Raw genomic sequence first — 18,335 nt, forward strand, 5'->3', positions numbered from 1 at the left:
GGACTTTATACAGTAATGCTATGAAGGGATCGAGGGGATGACGGTATCATTGTATGTGTCAGGTTCCTATAAGATGTCAGGATGTCGCTGTTTATTTCTCCATGGAGAAGTGGGAGTATTTAGAAAGACAAAAAGATCTGTACAAGGACGTCATGATGGAGGTTCCCCAGCCCCTCACATCTCCAGGTAATAGACAGGACTAAATACACACGGCCTATAATTATCTGTATGTAAAGAATGAATTCAGTCCCTGTATGTGTTTCCTCCAGATCGATCCAGTAAGAGGACAACACCAGAGAGATGTCCCCATCCTCTTCTTCCACAGGACTGTAAACAAGAAGATCCCAATGTTCCTCAGGTAGATACAGAGAAGATGTCATGAGATGTCTCCTATGATGTGTAGACGGCTGTAAAGGTCTTGTGCTCAGTCTTGTTTTATCCACCAGTATTATGTTTTATATTTGTGTAATGAGAACGGTGGAGATGACAGGATTAGAGCTGATCATAGAGGTGACTTCTCCATCTGTTTTTGACTTTTATAATATTTGTTTCAGGGTGAAGATCTGATCCATATTAATACTACAGAGACATATGTGAGGGGTGATGAGCGGTGTAAAGAGGAGATTCCTACATATGACTACCCAGGTGAGTAGTAACCACTGAATACAGAGAAGTCACAGATTCTTCTCAGTCACCGGCTGTGGCTGCTTTATCGGTGGTGTAGTCCGGCAATATCACAATCGTGTGATCACCATTTTGCCGCTCTACCACAACATTCTCCTCCATCCAAAAATGTTCACATTACTTTGTGTGATTGTGAAAGACATTTTCTGTAGAACTTACAACCTGGAGGATCCACCTACCCCCTGGGATTAAAAGACTCTGTCCGTTACCTGCCCAGATCTGTAAACTGCAAAGCCAAATGTCAGCATACGTAGAATGTGCTGACAAGTGAGAAAATCACTTGAAGAAAAATTATGATGGACCTCTTAGAGGAAGCGGAGGGTAATGATGATGTTGGCTTACTAGGTGCCTGATATCTTATTAGATGAATCCACCTTCTGTGCTGCTGAATGTTCTCATATGGTCCCTACAAGACCAGGTCCAGTCTTTCTGACCAAACTTCACTTTTATGAGATACAACATTAAATGTGCAGTGAGGGCCAAGTGTGAATTTCTGTATAATAACAACAGAGTTTCCCTTTATGCTGAGTTTTCAAACCAACTAACTTCAAACAGAATTGTGATATCCTATACAGAAAACATTACACCTGTGCCATGATATATCTCTAAGCTGTGCATGGCTGATGGGTGTAATATACATTTATTCACGCCTGCAGGAGATGTGTTGGCATGGCTCGAGCCCTGGTTTCATGGATTCACCCCACGTCATAAATTACATTGTTTTTGATCCCAAAGGAGTTCAGATTACTGCACAATCTCTCCTGAAATGGGGGCGCTAATACTTTCTCTACTCTTCTGGTCCGGACTCATAGTAGCTCCAATGGTCCACCATAAATTAATGCGTTTAGTGAGTTTAGAGTTGGAGCTCTCCTTACATATGTTATTGTTGGGGATGTAACATATCTTTTAATCTGTCTTTTTTTTACAGGTTCATTTTGTATGATAGTTTGATTGTGGTGGGATTGGCCTGCCTCACTTATGTGTCTCTGTAACGCCCTGGTAGTCTTTCAAAGAAGGTCTCCATTGCCTCTTCCCAATGCCCGAGGTCTAAATTTAAGACCCCTCAGCTCTGCACTATTTTAAAAAGTTCTCCTTGAAAGTCTAATATTTCTTCTTGAAACTCATCTGACAGAAAATATTGTCCCTTACGATAGTTTAGATTCCCAAGAGCCCCCGAGCCCCATACTCTAATTACCCCAGAGAGGTTTCACCACAAGTTATTCATTTTTCTCTGATGAAGACTGTTGAGTTTGATCATTTCAGTAGATGTGTTATTGTCTATAGTCACAGTTTTTGACTTCAGTAGTTAGTGCCCAAAATTCTCTGATTTAATCTCTTCCTGCAGCCAGTTTTCTGTTCCTAATCAGGACCCATTTTTTAAATCTGACATGTGTCACTTTATCTGGTGATAGCTTTGGAATTCTTCACAAAGGATAATGGGAAACAAATGGACCTTATAAATTATTTTCCAACTTCTTTTGAACCCGACAATACCCTATATTCGTTTGTACACTACTGTCTGGGTACATAGCACGGATAAGGAGGGAAGGAGCGCCATTTAGCTATTTGAATGCAGATCTTGCTGGAATAGTTTGCAGACACAATGTATTGGGGGAACTGTTTATGATCACCTGGCAGCTCAAAACATGGCCACCACGAATAGGCTTGGCTCTATCTACTCCATTTTCCAGATCCCAGGGATTGCCTTTCTCATCACCCTTTAACCCCAAGAAGAATAGTCAGGTAGCCGGGTCATAACCAAGAGGGCAGAGAAAATACAAAATCAGAAGACACAAGAGTAGTCAGTAAACGGGCCGAGGTCACAACAGGAAACAAATACACAAGCCGAGAGCTGAGCACAGAGGACTGAACCAGAGGATAACAAGGCTGTATCTGGCAGCTCCGGCAATATTCTTCAAGCTTTAGTAGGGTGTGGTGCTTTCCAGTTGGCTGAAGCAGGGAGCAGATTACTCCAGCTGGACAGCACACGCACCCATACTGCCAGACTGGATGGTACTACAGGTCCCAGGCACCCTAATCTTAGTGGCTGGACAGAGCCTGTGCCACCCAGAGCTTTTGGTTCCGACATCTCCTCCATCATCAACACCACCTGCAGAATGAATAAGGCGGTGCCTGGTGACAGAAGGAGACATCGGGGGAGCAGATCCCAGAGGAGATGGGACACATCATTTATAGAATCCCTAATATAACAAAATGGCAGAAAACCAGAGCAGTAGAAATCCCCATAAAGTGTCTCCATTTTGGAAATTATAACCCTTAGTAAATTTATCTATAGGCGTAGTGATTATCTTGACTCCACAGGCACTTTCCGGAAATTGGCACGCAATGGATGTTGGAGAGTGAAAATTGCACTTTGGCCATTTTATTACCCAACACATAGTGCCCAGATTGTGCTTCAGGAGACACACACAGTAAATGAAGTGGGTACTTGTCACTATAGTAATGCCAAATACATGGATGCTTGTGACAACACCGCTTTTCTTCTTAATTATGCCAAACATGATTTCTGATTTCCAAGAGCAATATACCTTTTTATTTTTATGTTGACTTTTTTAACCTGTGTTCTTCTTTGGTTGATTAACACAGACTATTGTTTGAATAATACTGAATGTTAACACTTGAGTTGAGATGTACTGCAACTTGTTGTCTGCAAATCTTGCAAGATAGGGACATGGAGCAATACTGTTTGATAATATACTAATTTCATATTATACCAGCCCAGCGAATTGTTGATTTGTCGAGCAATGGAGGACAAACTATGCAAGTTGATTAAATGCTCAAACAATGAGTCATGAGCTTCTTCCACCTTCATCCCTAACCCTAACCCTTGACCTGTGAATGATGGTTGCAAAGACAATTGTGATCTATAAAAAGGGGGTCTCTGCCTCTATTTGGTGTCATTCTACAGCATGTCAGCTTAGGGGACTTCGGTCCCAGCTGGAGGAATACAGATCGGCTCCATTGACCATTGCTGAACCCTCAGAGACGTATTGAAGAATCCAGGTAGGAACAAACAGTTCACCTGGCCGCAGACCTCACTGCTCTCGGTTAGTTTCCTAAGCTTGTCGTTACCTCCTCTCTTTGGGGGCCAGCCAAAAGCGGGGGACCACTGGTGCCGGTAGTTGGCTCTGGAAGCCCCAAAATCGCAGCTGTTCTATCCCAGGCGTGCCAGCGGAAGGGTGAGGACTCTGTAATTTGCACCATCTTGGGTACTTGCTGGGACTGTTTTACCTGTTTATTGTTAGAACCCTCCTGTTTGTTTTTGTTTCTATCTTGTGTTTTGCGGTCACGTGACCATCTTCCTATATATTCCAGCTCCGCCCTTCTGGCTTTGCTGGACTTCAGTGTTGTTTTGACTGTCTCTCTAGCCAGGTGCTTTTGTGCCTATCTATCTCTAGTTTGCTTGGTCCTCTGGACCTCTAGTACTTTTGTCAGTTTATCTTTTGCTCTGCAACAACTTCTGTTAGGAGGTGTCCCATTTTTGTCCCAGTCCTTAGTTCTTTTAGGGACCCCTCCCTTTCTCTATAGGTCTCCGTTCAGACTAGCCGAGGACGAAGGCGGGTCTGTTCTCAAGGAACAGGTTGCCGCTACAATGTAGGGACTCAGCTTAGTCTTATTGTAGGGACAGCTCTCCCCTTCTTTCCCTAGTTTATGTTGCAGATCATAACAGTAAGTCCAGCCCAAACAAAAACCTTAAGGAAAGAAATCCGGGGATCAGTATGGTTTCTGTTCAAGATTTGGCTCAACGCCTGCAGGGATTGTCTCTGGAGTTGTCCGAGCTCCGGAAACACGGGAGTAGCTGTCCTGGGGCGCATTTTGTCGAACCCAAGGTAGGACTCCCTGATATTTTTTATGATAAACAACAAGATTTTTTTTCCTTTAAAAATGCTTGTTTATTATATTTTCGTTTGAGACCAAGGTCCTCTGGGAATGAATCACAGCGCATTTTGTTTATCATGTCACTTTTGCACAAGGAACCACAGGGGTGGGCCTTTTCTCTCCAACCTAATGATCCGTGTTTTAGGTCAGTGGAGGATTTTTTTTCTGCTATGGGGCTATTGTATGACGATCCTGATCGAGTCTCATCTGCTGAGACAGAACTGAGGCGTTTGAATCAGGGGTCAGGTGATGTTGAAAATTATTGTACACACTTCAGAAGGTGGTCCTCAGAAGTGAAATGGAATGATTCGGTGTTAAAATGTTTTTTTCTTGCTGGTCTAAGTGAAAGGGTTAAGGATCTGCTGATTGCATTTCCCGCACCTGAAACCTTGGAGGAAGCCATGCAATTAGCTATACGTGTGGACAGGAGACTGCGTGCCAGGGTTGATGATGAAAAAATTCCTGCAATGGCAGCTCCTAGTCCCCAGAGGGTCTGCTCGGACGGCGGAGAACCGATGGAGTTTGGGGTGATGTCACTTCGCTCTCAGGAAAGAGACCGCAGGTTTTCCAAGGGATTGTGTTTTTATTGTGGTAAAACTGACCATTTAATTAAGAACTGTGAGCTTTGTTTAAGTAAAGAAAAAAAAAAGGTCAGTTACGCCCGTATTGCTTGTTTGAGCTCTAAGGGAGTATTTCTTTCAGGGAGTACCTCATTGCAGGAAGATTTGATTGAATTTCAGGTATTTGTGGATTGTGGTTCAACACTTAATGTGATTGATAAGGGTTTTTTGGAAAAACTTAAATTGGAATCCAAACCTTTGTCATCACCTATTTCTGTGATTGCAATTGATAACACTCCTTCGAAACGTATTACTCGCAAGGTTGCTGCATTTCTCCTCACTATCAATGGCATTCACCAAGAAAATTTGGATTTGGTGGTATTAAATAATTTACCCTCTCCAGTCGTTTTAGGTTTGCCTTGGTTAAAACTGCACAATCCTTTACTGGACTGGTCTACTAATGAGATTAAGTCTTGGAGACCTAAGTGCTATGATAAGTGTAATGGTCGCATTGCGGTTGTGGAAAAAGGGGAATTACCTGTACCTATTCAGGATTTTTGGAAGTTTTTTTCAGAGGAGGAGTCGCAAGTTTTACCTCCTCATAGGGACTATGATTGCACCATTGAGTTTGTTCCTGGAGCTACTCTTCCCAAGAGTCTCTTATTTAATCTGACTATCCCTGAAAGAAAGGCCTTGGAGGAATACATACAGACGAGCTTGGCTGCTGGTCATATTAGACCTTCTAAGTCGCCTGGTGCCGTTGGATTTTTCTTTTTGCTAAAAAAAAGGACGGCGGTTTACGTCCATGTCTGGACTTTCGTGAAATTAATAAGATTACCGTACGCAATTCCTACCCATTGCCGTTAATTCCTGACTTGTTTAACCAGTTAGTGGGGGCCAAGTGGTTCTCTAAAATTGATCTCCGGGGGGCATACAATTTGTTACGAATGAAGGAGGGTGATGAATGGAAAACTGATTTTAACACTCCGGTAGGTCATTTTGAGAATCTGGTGATGCCTTTTGGTCTTACCAATGCACCCGCGTTTTTTCAGAACCTTATTAATGACATCCTGAGACCTTTGATTGGTAAGAATGTGGTTGTGTATTTGGATGACATTCTGATTTATTCACCAGATCTGGAGTCTCATTGGCAGAGTGTACGTGAAGTTTTGCAGTTATTGAGTGATAATTCACTCTTTGCTAAGCTGGAGAAATGTGAGTTTGCTGTGCAGAGAATTAGTTTTTTGGGCTACATTATCTCCAGCGAGGGCTTTGAGATGGACCCGGTGAAGGTTCAGGCTGTGCAGAATTGGCCTAGACCTATTGGTTTGAAACCAATACAGAGATTTTTGGGTTTCGCCAATTATTACAGGAAATTCATTAAGAATTTTTCTATAATTGTTAAGCCGCTGACCGATCTCACCAGGAAAGGTGCGAATACGGTCCAGTGGACTACTGAGGCCATTGAAGCTTTTGTGTATCTCAAGGAGAGGTTCAGTTCTGCCCCTATCCTTATGCAGCCTGATGAGACCAAGCCTTTTTTGGTCGAGGTGGAGGCTTCTTCGGTGGGGCTCGGTGCAGTTTTGTCGCAGGAGAACAAGGATGGAGTACATCCCTGTGCTTTTTTTTTGAAAAAAATTTCAGAGACCGAACTTAATTACGATGTTGGTAATCAGGAATTGCTGGCTATTAAATTCGCGTTTGAACATTGGTGTCATTTCTTGGAAGGTGCTAGATTTCCTATTCAGGTTTTCACAGATCATAAGAATTTGATCTATCTGGATGCTGCCAAACGCTTGAATGCCCGTCAAGCTAGGTGGGCACTTTTTTTTTCTCGGTTTAATTTTTCTGTTACCTATATCCCTGGTACTAAGAATGTTAAAGGTGATGCTTTTCTCCCATGGTTTGTACCGAGGAGGAGGAGAGCATTTTACAGGAAGGAGTTGTGGTAGCAGCATTGGACTCCGTTTTGGAAGATGGGATTCTGAAAGCCCAAGAGGATGCCCTATCTAACACTCCTCATGGGAGGTTGTTTGTGCCTAGAACCTTTAGGAGAGAGTTGTTTGTGGAGTATTATGAGTCTCGGTTGGCAGGTCATCCAGGAATTTCTGAGACTAAGAGACTTATCAGTCGCAGGTTTTGGTGGCCTGGGTGGCAGAAGGAAGTCATCAAGTGGGTACGTCAATGTACGGTGTGTGCTGGGTCAAAGACTTCACATACCCCTGCTGCGGGGTTGCTTTGCCCTCTGGTGGTTCCTAGTGCGCCTTGGACGCATCTGGCAATGGATTTTATTACTGACCTTCCTGTGTCCGAGGGTTTCACTGTCATCTGGGTGGTCGTGGACCGTTTTAGCAAGATGTGTCATTTGGTTCCATTCATTAAGCTACCCTGCGCTAAGACACTCGCTAAGGCGTTTGTTAAGGAAATTGTCAGGCTCCATGGCGTTCCCACTGACATTGTTTCTGATAGGGGACCTCAGTTTGTGGCTCGCTTTTGGCGTGCTTTTTGTGACAGGTTGGGAGTCCATTTGTCATTTTCGTCTGGTTATCATCCTGAGTCTAATGGACAGACTGAAAGAAAGAACCAGGATGTTGAACAGTTTTTGCGTTGTTTTATGGCGGACAATCAAGAGGGGTGGTCTGAGTTTCTGCCACTCTCAGAATTTGCTCTTAACAACCATACATCCTCCTCTGCTGGGTGTTCTCCTTTTTTTTGTTGTACTGGGAGACATCCGTCTTTTGGTTCGTTCTCCAAATTGGGGTCGGCGGTGCCGGAGGAGGAGAATTTTTCCGGTGATTTGGAGAGAGTTTGGACTAATGTACGTTGTAACCTTCAAGAGGCTAACAAAAAGTCCAAGAAGTATTTTAACAGGAAACGTAAAGAGGTTTTGTTTACTGTGGGTGACATGGTTTGGTTGTCCTCAAAGAATCTGCGTTTGAGGATTCCCTCTAAAAAATTGGGTCCGAAGTTTGTGGGGCCATTTAAGGTGCTTCAGGTGGTTAACCAGTCTGCTGTTAGGTTGGAGGTTCCCACCTCCTGGAAGATTAATCCTGTGTTTCATGTTTCCTTGTTGAAAAAGGCTGATGTATCGGATAGGGAGGCCACTGTCAGAGTTCCTCCGGTGGTGGAAGACGGCGAATATGAAATTTCTCGTATCCTGAATTCCAGAGGGCATAGAGGGAGATTGCAGTATCTCGTCGCTTGGAAAGGTTTCGGTCCTGAGGATAACTCCTGGGTAAAGGCAGATGATGTCTCTGCCCCTAGACTTGTCAGAGCTTTCCACAGGAGATTTCCGGATAGGCCTGGAGGATCTGGAGGATCCTCATAAAAGAGGGGGGTACTGTTAGAACCCTCCTGTTTGTTTTTGTTTCTATCTTGTGTTTTGCGGTCACTTGACCATCTTCCTATATATTCCAGCTCCGCCCTTCTGGCTTTGCTGGACTTCAGTGTTGTTTTGACTGTCTCTCTAGCCAGGTGCTTTTGTGCCTATCTATCTCTAGTTTGTTTGGTCCTCTGGGACCTCTAGTACTTTTGTCAGTTTATCTTTTGCTCTGCAACAACTTCTGTTAGGAGGTGTCCCATTTTTGTCCCAGTCCTTAGTTCTTTTAGGGACCCCTCCCTTTCTCTATAGGTCTCCGTTCAGACTAGCCGAGGACGAAGGCGGGTCTGTTCTCAAGGAACAGATTGCCCGCTACAACGTAAGGACTCAGCTTAGTCTTAATGTAGGGACCGCTCTCCCCTTCTTTCCCTAGTTTATGTTGCAGATCATAACATTTATTGTCCGCTTTGTGGCTCAATAAACTATTACCACACTGTTTTACCTGCACCCTGTGTTGTCTGAGTAGTATTACGCCCACGGAAGACCCGGTGTCTTCACAATGTTAAATATGGTTTGGGCACACTGCAAGGCTCAGAAGCGAAGGGAAGATTTGACTTTGGGAGAGCGGATTTTGCTGGATTGGTTTATGGATGAGTAGAAGTTTTTATTGGTATCATTTTTGCCTACATAATAATTTTTGATGGCTTCTTATTCCATATTTTGGAGGCAGAATGAAAAAACAGTTGAACACCACGTTATACTGGTTCATCCTATGAGGTTTTCTATTATACTGTGACTGTCATTCTATCAATAACTTGCCATTTCTACAGACACTTTAAGTAGAAATGTTCAAAAATTACATTTCAAGGATATTTTATTCAAAAATAATTGTTTCTTATTGTTAACAGACAAAGTAGCATTCTGTAATGCTAAGTATGTAAATATGAAGTATGAAATATGACTAGCATTACTGCTGTAGAAAATAGAAATAAATGAGAAATTGTAGCACATAAATTGGCCAATTCATGTGTACCTGACAGCTGCGGTAAGGTGTTTCTTGATGTCAGGACCCTACCAATGTGAATACCTCTCTAAGGGACATCCGTCTGCTTATGTGTGGGAAAGTAAGATTTTCTACAGCAGTAATGCTATTCATATTTCATATGTCATATTTACATACTTAGCGTTACAGAGTGCTACTTTGTTTGTTAATTGTATATGGAGGTAGCTTCTCCTAGTAAGCACCTGTTCACACCTATTTCTTGTATTGGAAGTGCCGTTAGAAACAGAAAAAACTATGTTTAAGCTTTGACTGAGCACTCCACCTCTATGCCGCAGGTGGTTTTAATTGCAGTAAGATCTTGCTTTCCCACACATAAGCAGACGGATGTCCCTTAGAGAGGTATTCACATTGGTAGGATCCTGACATCGAGAAACGCCTTACCGCGCCTGTCAGGTACACATGAATTGGCCAATTTATGCGCTAAGATTTCTCATTTATTTTTATTTTCTACAGCAGTAATGCTACTCATATTTCATACTTCATATTTACATACTTAGCGTTACAAAGTTCTACTTTGTTTGTTAATTGTATATGGAGGTATCTTCTCCTAGTAAGCAACTGTTCACACCTATTTCTTGTATTGGAAGTTTTTCCTGTTTCTATGTTTTTTATTCTTGGCAGATGACTGTACCAGGAGATCAAAGGGACAGCTGACATCTTCAATTTTTAAATCAGATGATCTTCAGATTCCACGGGATACAATTGAAGTGAATGCCATTACTCCAGATATACCATCATCCCTTCACAGCAAAGATCTATCATCTAATCCTATGAAACAGGTCCTGTCTTCTGATTCATTACCGACTACTAAGGAAAATCAAAATAAAAAAATAAGCATTACAAAATGTACTGCTCCTAACACAAAGAAGTCATTTTCATGTTCAGAAAATAGGAATAGTTTTATCCTTGAAAAGTCTATTCTTAAGCATCAAAAATTACACACAGCTTACAACAGATTTTTTTGTTCCAAATGTGGGAGATGTTTTAACCAGAAATCAGACTTTGTCAAGCACCAGAGAATTCACACAGGGGAGAAGCCTTTTTCATGTTCAGAATGTGGGAAATGTTTTAACCAGAAAGTGCATCTTGATCGCCACCAGAGAACCCACACAGGGAAGAAGCCTTTTTCATGTTCAGAATGTGGGAAATGTTTTAACCGGAAATCAGACTTTGTCAGGCACCAGAGAATTCACACAGGGGAGAAGCCTTTTTCATGTTCAGAATGTGGGAAATGTTTTAACCAGAAATCAGACTTTGTCAGGCACCAGAGAATTCACACAGGGGAGAAGCCTTTTTCATGTTCAGAATGTGGGAAATGTTTTAACCAGAAATCAGACTTTGTCAGGCACCAGAGAATTCACACAGGGGAGAAGCCTTTTTCATGTTCAGAATGTGGGAAATGTTTTAACCAGAAATCAGACTTTGTCAAGCACCAGAGAAATCACACAGGGGAGAAGCCTTTTTCATGTTCAGAAAGTGGGAAATGTTTTAACCAGAAATCAGACTTTGTCAAGCACCAGAGAAATCAAACAGGGGAGAAGCCTTTTTCATGCTCAGAATGTGGGAAATGTTTTAACCAGAAATCAGACTTTGTCAAGCACCAGAGAATTCACACAGGGGAGAAGCCTTTTTCCTGTTCAGAATGTGGGAAATGTTTTAACCAGAAAGCACATCTTGAAAACCACCAGAGAACCCACACAGGGGAGAAGCCTTTTTCATGTTCAGAATGTGGGAAATGTTTTAACCAGAAATCAGATTTTGTCAAGCACCAGAGAATTCACACAGGGGAGAAGCCTTTTTCATGTTCAGAATGCGGGAAATGTTTTAACCGGAAAGACTATCTTGATGGCCACCAGAGAATCCACACAGGGGAGAAGCCTTTTTCCTGCTCAGAATGTGGGAAATATTTTAACCATAGATGGATTTTTGTTGTACACCAAAGAACTCACACAGGGGAGAAACCTTTTTCATGTTCAGAATGTGGGAAATGTTTTAACCATAAATCAGATTTGATTAGGCACCAGAGAATTCACACAGGGAAGAAGCCTTTTTCCTGTTCAGAATGTGAAAAATGTTTTACTTGGAAAGCACATCTTCATAACCACCAGAGAACTCACACAGGGGAGAAGCCTTTTTCATGTTCAGAATGTGGAAAATGTTTTACCCAGAAATCAGTTCTTGTTAGACACCAGAGAATTCACACAGGGGAGAAGCCATTTTCATGTTCAGAATGTGGGAAATGTTTTAACCAAAAATCAGATTTGATTAAGCACCAGGGAACCCACACAGGGGAGAAGCCTTTTTCCCGTTCTTTATATTTTTAATCCAAAAAATTTTCATTGAGCTTTTTTTCATTAGTTTTTTTGATAAAACAAGAAACCAGTACGTACAATAATAAAATAACATACCATAGGGATGACATACATGCATCTCTCCTATATATCCTTTCAGGTGGCCCATTACCGTCTGATAACTTTCAGTTACTATATCTTACAATTAACATTCCACATTCTTGAAATCTCTTATATAGCCATAATATTGTAATAAACATTATAATCCTATACACATATAGGTGGGCTATATTACCCATACCACATGTTAAGGAATTCCAATGAAACATTAGACCTCGCCAATACCCCCATTACCACCCATAAATCAAATAGTCTCTCCAACAATAACCCTCTTGATGGCATTCTAGGTGTATCCAACCATAATCCGATAATATTATTTATCTTATTTTTGAGTTCACTCATTTCTGGAGGTGAGGGAGTAATCCATTTGGATGCTATATGTTTCCTAGCTTGAAATAAAATACGTGAAATCCCTATTGAAATTGGGTCAAATTCCATATCATCTTCTAAAATACCTAATAGGCATTTTTTGGGTCTGGTTGAATATCTATTTTATATACCCTCTTTATAATAGACAAAAAACTCCTTTCCAGTATTTACCTAACTCCCGGCATTCCCATAGTGTATGTAATATTTGAGGTCTACCTATGATGTCAATTACAGGCCTCTCTCATCTTTTTAAATAGGAGAACTTGCACAATTCGTGGCTGATTATCGTATTTTTCGGACCATAAGACGCACTTTTTTCCCCCCAATATTTGGGAGGAAAATGGGGGGTGCGTCTTATGGTCCGAACCTTACCTGCGGTGGTGGTAAAGTGGGATCGCAGGGCACTCCAGGAACGCGGCGGTGGCGTCGTCGTCAGCGGCAGCAGAGATGAGCGGCTGGGGCAAGCAACTGTGCCTGGCTGGTACTGGGGCTGGCGCCGGTGTCGGGCTGTGAGCGGTGTGCGGCCTGAGAAGATTTTTGATGTGCGTGGCCAACTTCCTAGAGCTGTGATCTACAGGAAAATGGCCACCGGAGCTACCGGTCCGCGCATGCGGCGGCTCGGGCGGCCATTTTCCTGTAGATCACAGCTCTAGGAAGTTGGCCGCGCACACCGGAAACCTGCTCAGGCCGCACGCCGCTCACAGCCCGGCGCCAGCCCCAGTACCAGCCAGGCACAGTTGCTGGCTCCAGCCGCTCACCTCTACTGCCGCTGACGACGCCACCGCCGCTACTTCCACCGCGTTCCTGGAGGGCCCTGCGATCCCACTTTACCACCACCGCAGGTAACGTTCGGACCATAAGACGCACCCCCCATTTTCCTCCCAAATATTGGGGGAAAAAAGTGCGTCTTATGGTCCGAAAAATACGGTAATCAGCCACGAATTGTGCAAGTTCTCCCACTTAAAAAGATGAGAGAGGCCTGTAATTGACATCATAGGTAGACCTCAAATATGAGAGACAAAATGAGGGAACAAATACTGAAAATCACATTGTCTGATTTGGAAAGAAATTTTTTTCAAATTTGGGTGGAAAATAAGTGTATGGTCAATTACAAAAGTTCATCTCCATACTTTGTTATATATCCTTTGTTGGCAATGCCAGAGGTCAAACGTTTTCTGTAAGTCTTCACAATTTTGGCACACACTGTTGATAGTATGTTGGCCCATTCCTCCATGCAGATCTTCTCTAGAGCAGTGATGTTTTGTGGCTGTCGCTGGGCAACAAGGACTTTCAACTCCCTCCAAAGCTTTTTATAAGGTTTAGATCTGGAGACTGGCTAGGCCACTCCAGGACCTTGAAATGCTTCTTACGAAGCCACTCCTTCGTTGCCCTGGCGGTGTGCTTGGAATTATTGTCATGCTGAAAGACCCAGCCCCGTTTCATCTTCAATGCCCTTGCTAATGGAAGGAGGTTTGGACTCAAAATCTCACGATACATGGCCCCATTCATTCTTTCATGTACACGGCCCCAAAGCATGATGTTGCCACCCCCGTGCTCACAGTAGGTATGGTATTCTTTGGATGCAACTCAGCATTCTTTCTCCTCCAAATACGACAAGTTGTGTTTCTACCAAACAGTTCTACTTTGGTTACATCTGACTATATGACATTCTCCCAATACTCTTCTGAATCATCCAAATGTTCTCTAGCAAACTTCAAACGGGCCCGGACATGTAATGACTTAAGCAGGGGGACACGTCTGGCACTGCAGGATCTGAGTCCCTGGCAGCTTAGTGTGTTACTTATGGTAGCCTGTGTAACGTTGGTCCCAGCTCTCTGCAGGTCATTCACTAAGTCCCCCCATGTGGTTCTGGGATTTTTGTTCACCATTCTTGAGATCATTTTGATCCCACGGGGTGAGATCTTGTGTGGAGCCCCCGATCGAGGGAGATTATCAGTGGTCTTGTATGTCTTCCATTTTCTAATTATCGCTCCCACAGTTGATTTCTTCACACCAAGCTTCTTGCCTATTGCAGATTCAGTCTTCCCAGCCTGGTGCAGGGCTACAATTTTGTTTCTGGTGTCCTTCAACAGCTCTTTGGTCTTCACCATAGTGGAGTTTCGAGTGTGACTGTGGACAGGTGTCTTTTAAACTGATAACAGGTTCAAATAGGTGCCAGTACAACAGGTAATGAGTGGAGGACAGAGGAGTCTCTTAAAGAAGAAGTTACAGGTCTGTGAGCCAGAAATCTTGCTTGTTTGTAATTGACCAAATACTTATTTTCCACCAAAATTTGAAAAAAATTTCTTTCTAAATCAGACAATATAATTTTCAAGATTTGTTTTCTCATTTTGTCTCTCATAGTTGAGGTCTACCGATTATGTAAATTACAGGCCTCTCTCATCTTTTTAAGTGGGAGACCTTGCACAATTGGTGGCTGACTAAATACTTTTTTTCCCCACTGTATATTAGTGCATTAGGAATCGCCAAAACACCAGATTCCTTGTGTCACTTTATAGTTATTCAAATTTTATCCTAGCCGATTTCTTTTTCCATATAAGAGAACGAAACTTGGTGTGAATTTTCTGAAAATGGGAGTTATGGATCCAAATAGGGGCATTATGCAGAATGTATAAGAGTTGGGGCATCAATATAATTTTTAATAAGTTCCTCTCTTCCTACAGCCGATAATGGTAATCTCCACCACACATCTATTTTCTTTTTATAGTTTTCCAGAAGATATAGATTCAGTACAATGTAATCCTGAGATCTTTTTGTTATACTTATACCAAGGTATTAGAATTTCTCAACTGTTTGTATTCGTGTATGTTCTAATATGCTCGAATTAGGGATATCCTCACATGGTGGAATAACCGACTTATCCCAATTAATGGACAGGCCTGACCATTCACCAAACTCTCCAATAATGTTTAGAATAGGATCAATAGTCTTCTGGATATCACCTACTGTACATATATAACTGTTTGTGTATTATACAATCACTGTATTTTATGTAGTGTGGTCTCCCGCTTCTGAGGTGCCACCATGTAACCAATTGTTTGTGAAATAAAGGTTTTTGACCAAACTCATGTTTGGTGTTTCTGCTTTGGGTTCCTGATTATTCCCAAATGGTCTGTCATTCATATCCTAGTGTAGATATGTCACCATCTTATTGGTACTAGACAATTGTTTGATACGTAGATCCTTTCCTTTGGTTTAATATATATTATTTGCTTCGTTCAATTTTTGTTGTGTTAACCCCTTTACTCCCGAACGTGATTTGCACGTTAATGACCAGGCCAATTTTTACAATTCTGACCACTGTCACTTTATGATGTAATAACTCTGGAACGCTTCAACGGATCTCACTGATTCTGAGATTATTTTTTTGTGACATATTGCACTTCAAGATAGTGTTAAAATTTCTTCGATGAGACTTGCGGTACTTTGTGAAAAAATCTGAAATTTGGCGAAATTTGAATTTTCATGCTCTTAAATCAGATAGAGATGTCACACAAAATAGTTAATAAATAACATTTCCCACATGTCTACTTTACATCAGCACAATTTTTGAACCAAAATTTTTTTTTGTTAAGAAGTTATAAGGGTTAAAAGTTGACCAGCGATTTCTCATTTTTCCAACATAATTTAAAAAAAACTTTTTTTAGGGACTACATCACATTTGAAGTGACTTTGAGGAGCCTTTGTGACCGAAAATACCCAGAAGTGACACCTTTCAGGTGCTTCACAGGACGTTTTGGAATGTGGAAGAAAACAATAAACATTTAACTTTTTTTCACAAAAATGTTACTTTAGAAAAAACATTTTTTTATTTTTGCACTAAGTATCGTGGGTGCTCGAGTGACATGCTCGAGTCCCTGCCCCGCATGTTTCACGGTTGTTAAACACCCAAAAAAAACATGCGGGGATTGCTCGTGTATGGCTGGCATCCCACATGCGGGGTGGAGACTTGAGTATGTCACCCGAGCACCCACGATACTCGGAGCAAACCCAAGCACCCGATGCAAACTCAAGTAGCGAACACTTGCGCTCAACACTAGTCGCCATATCCTCATCATTTTTTTTCTTTACTTTTGAAAAAATACCAACCCTAACACAACCCTAACCTTAACACAACCTCAATCCTAACCCCAACCCTAACCCTACCCCAAGGGATCCATTCACTATAAAGAGGCAGCAGAGTTACTTCAGAAAACTGTGGCTAACGGCACTTTTATGCACATCTAATTAAAAGACAGACACCGTGTGATCACAGGCCAGACTGCATCCACGGTGCCTCCATCTGACTCATTACAGGGAGTCTTCCGCCGGGGGTTCCATCTGAATCACGTATTTCAGAGATTTACAAAGAAACCCCGGTGTAAGCCCTCAGTGCAGAACGCAGGATAAATGTGAGCCAAGCCTTACTTTGATCTTTGGGAGGCAGAATGAACAAATCAGCAGCAGGTGAAGAATTAATTTTATTCATTTTTTTATGTCGTTCCTCATGTGGTATAAGTGATTAGACTACTTTATTCTTTGGGTCGGTGCGATTACAGTGATACCAGATTTATAATGGGTTTTTATGTTTGGCTGCTGTCACACACTAAAATACACTTATTTTTGCAAAGACTAGTTTTTGCATCGCCATATTTTGATAGCTATAATTTTTCCATATTTCGACCGACAAAGTCATGTAAAGGTTTATTTTTTGCAGGACAACTTGACGTTTTTATTGGTGCCATTTTCGGGCACGTGACATTGTTTGATCACTTTCTATTGCAATTTTTGGGAGGCAGAATAAACAAAAACCAACAGTTCAGGAATGATTTTTTTTATGCTGTTCCACATGTAGGGTGACACCACTGAATTTAAATTCTTGGTGATATTGGACGTTTTTTGATATATGAATTATTTCTGTCATTACAGAGTGTCCAAGTAAAAAATGTTTGATTAAATTCAAATGGATCTTAAAGCCAGAGAACTGGTCTGGCAATCTAAGGCTATAGAAATTTTTTAAAAAGGTAGTAAATGTGGTTTTAGTGACACCTCCACCTCAAATAAAGAAACCATACGTCATTACAAAAATCTATTATTCAAGAAAACCAAACTTTGATGGACCAAAACTTCACTTGAGAATTATCTAGATCAAAAAATAATTCCTAGGAGTCTGAGAATCCAGCTTTTTCCCACTTTTGAACTTGAAGATGAAACCCTTGTTAGTAAATGGATCACAGTAGCAACTACATGTTCCATTTTGTTCATTAAGGTCATAGTGGACAAAAATACCTCCCTATTGGTGGAAATAGATAATGAGATTGAAAAAAATAGAAAAAGTCATGCATAAAGATATGTCAATTGAGAATCTTCAAAAATGCCATAAAGATATTGAGAAGGACTTGGAAAAATGTGAACATAATCTAAGTCAAGGCAAATTGAAAAAATTCGCCAGAGATCAGGCGGATTATGAATCCAATAAAGTATACAGATGGCAATTCAAGAAATTGTATAGAAAAACAACCTAGACGCGAAGTATATCCTCAAATTCACATCAACAGCAGAAAGCACATCATCCAATAGGGACCAGGATGGACCGGATGGTGCCAGTTATAGTGGGCAGAAAACGAGATATTTTGATAAGAAAAAGAAATTTGGAGCCCCTACTCATGGAGGAGGTTGAAACCAAAGGAATGATAAACTTACGGTGATTAATCTCTTGACCTATATTCTCACTGAGGCACAAATAAATGTGTTAGAAAAATGATTAACCTTTTCTCCGTCTCAACCCTTAGACCCATTTCTAGCAATCAGAGATGTTCATTTCTTCGCCAGAAAACTTATATTGAAAAAACTTCATCATAAAACCAACAATGAAGAAATTTTTACCACTAAAGAAGAAATTGAGGCTTTACAATCCCTAGCAGAAGAAAACACGACTATTGCAGCAGAGGTAAGTACTTTCCCCATACAACTTTTCAATAAATCCGAAACATTTTCAGCTCTAAATTTAGGGTCCAGCAGTTGACATT

General features: G+C 41.5%; 1 protein-coding gene across 1 annotated transcript; it reads left to right on the forward strand.

The window, feature by feature from the left end:
* The first annotated feature begins 100 nt into the window (after window positions 1–100).
* Window positions 101–12,526, forward strand: LOC141194349 (uncharacterized). The gene is made up of 4 exons (XM_073662250.1): window positions 101–186; window positions 270–358; window positions 555–645; window positions 10,148–12,526. Exons 1-4 carry the CDS (start codon window positions 102–104, stop codon window positions 11,848–11,850), a joined length of 1,968 nt encoding a protein of 655 aa, XP_073518351.1. The 5' UTR covers window position 101; the 3' UTR covers window positions 11,851–12,526.
* Window positions 12,527–18,335: the final 5,809 nt, after the last annotated feature.

Source organism: Phyllobates terribilis, unplaced genomic scaffold (genome assembly GCF_046119375.1).
Source record: "Phyllobates terribilis strain yellow unplaced genomic scaffold, ASM4611937v1 Scaffold_69__1_contigs__length_7402412, whole genome shotgun sequence".
Lineage (NCBI taxonomy): Eukaryota > Metazoa > Chordata > Amphibia > Anura > Dendrobatidae > Phyllobates > Phyllobates terribilis.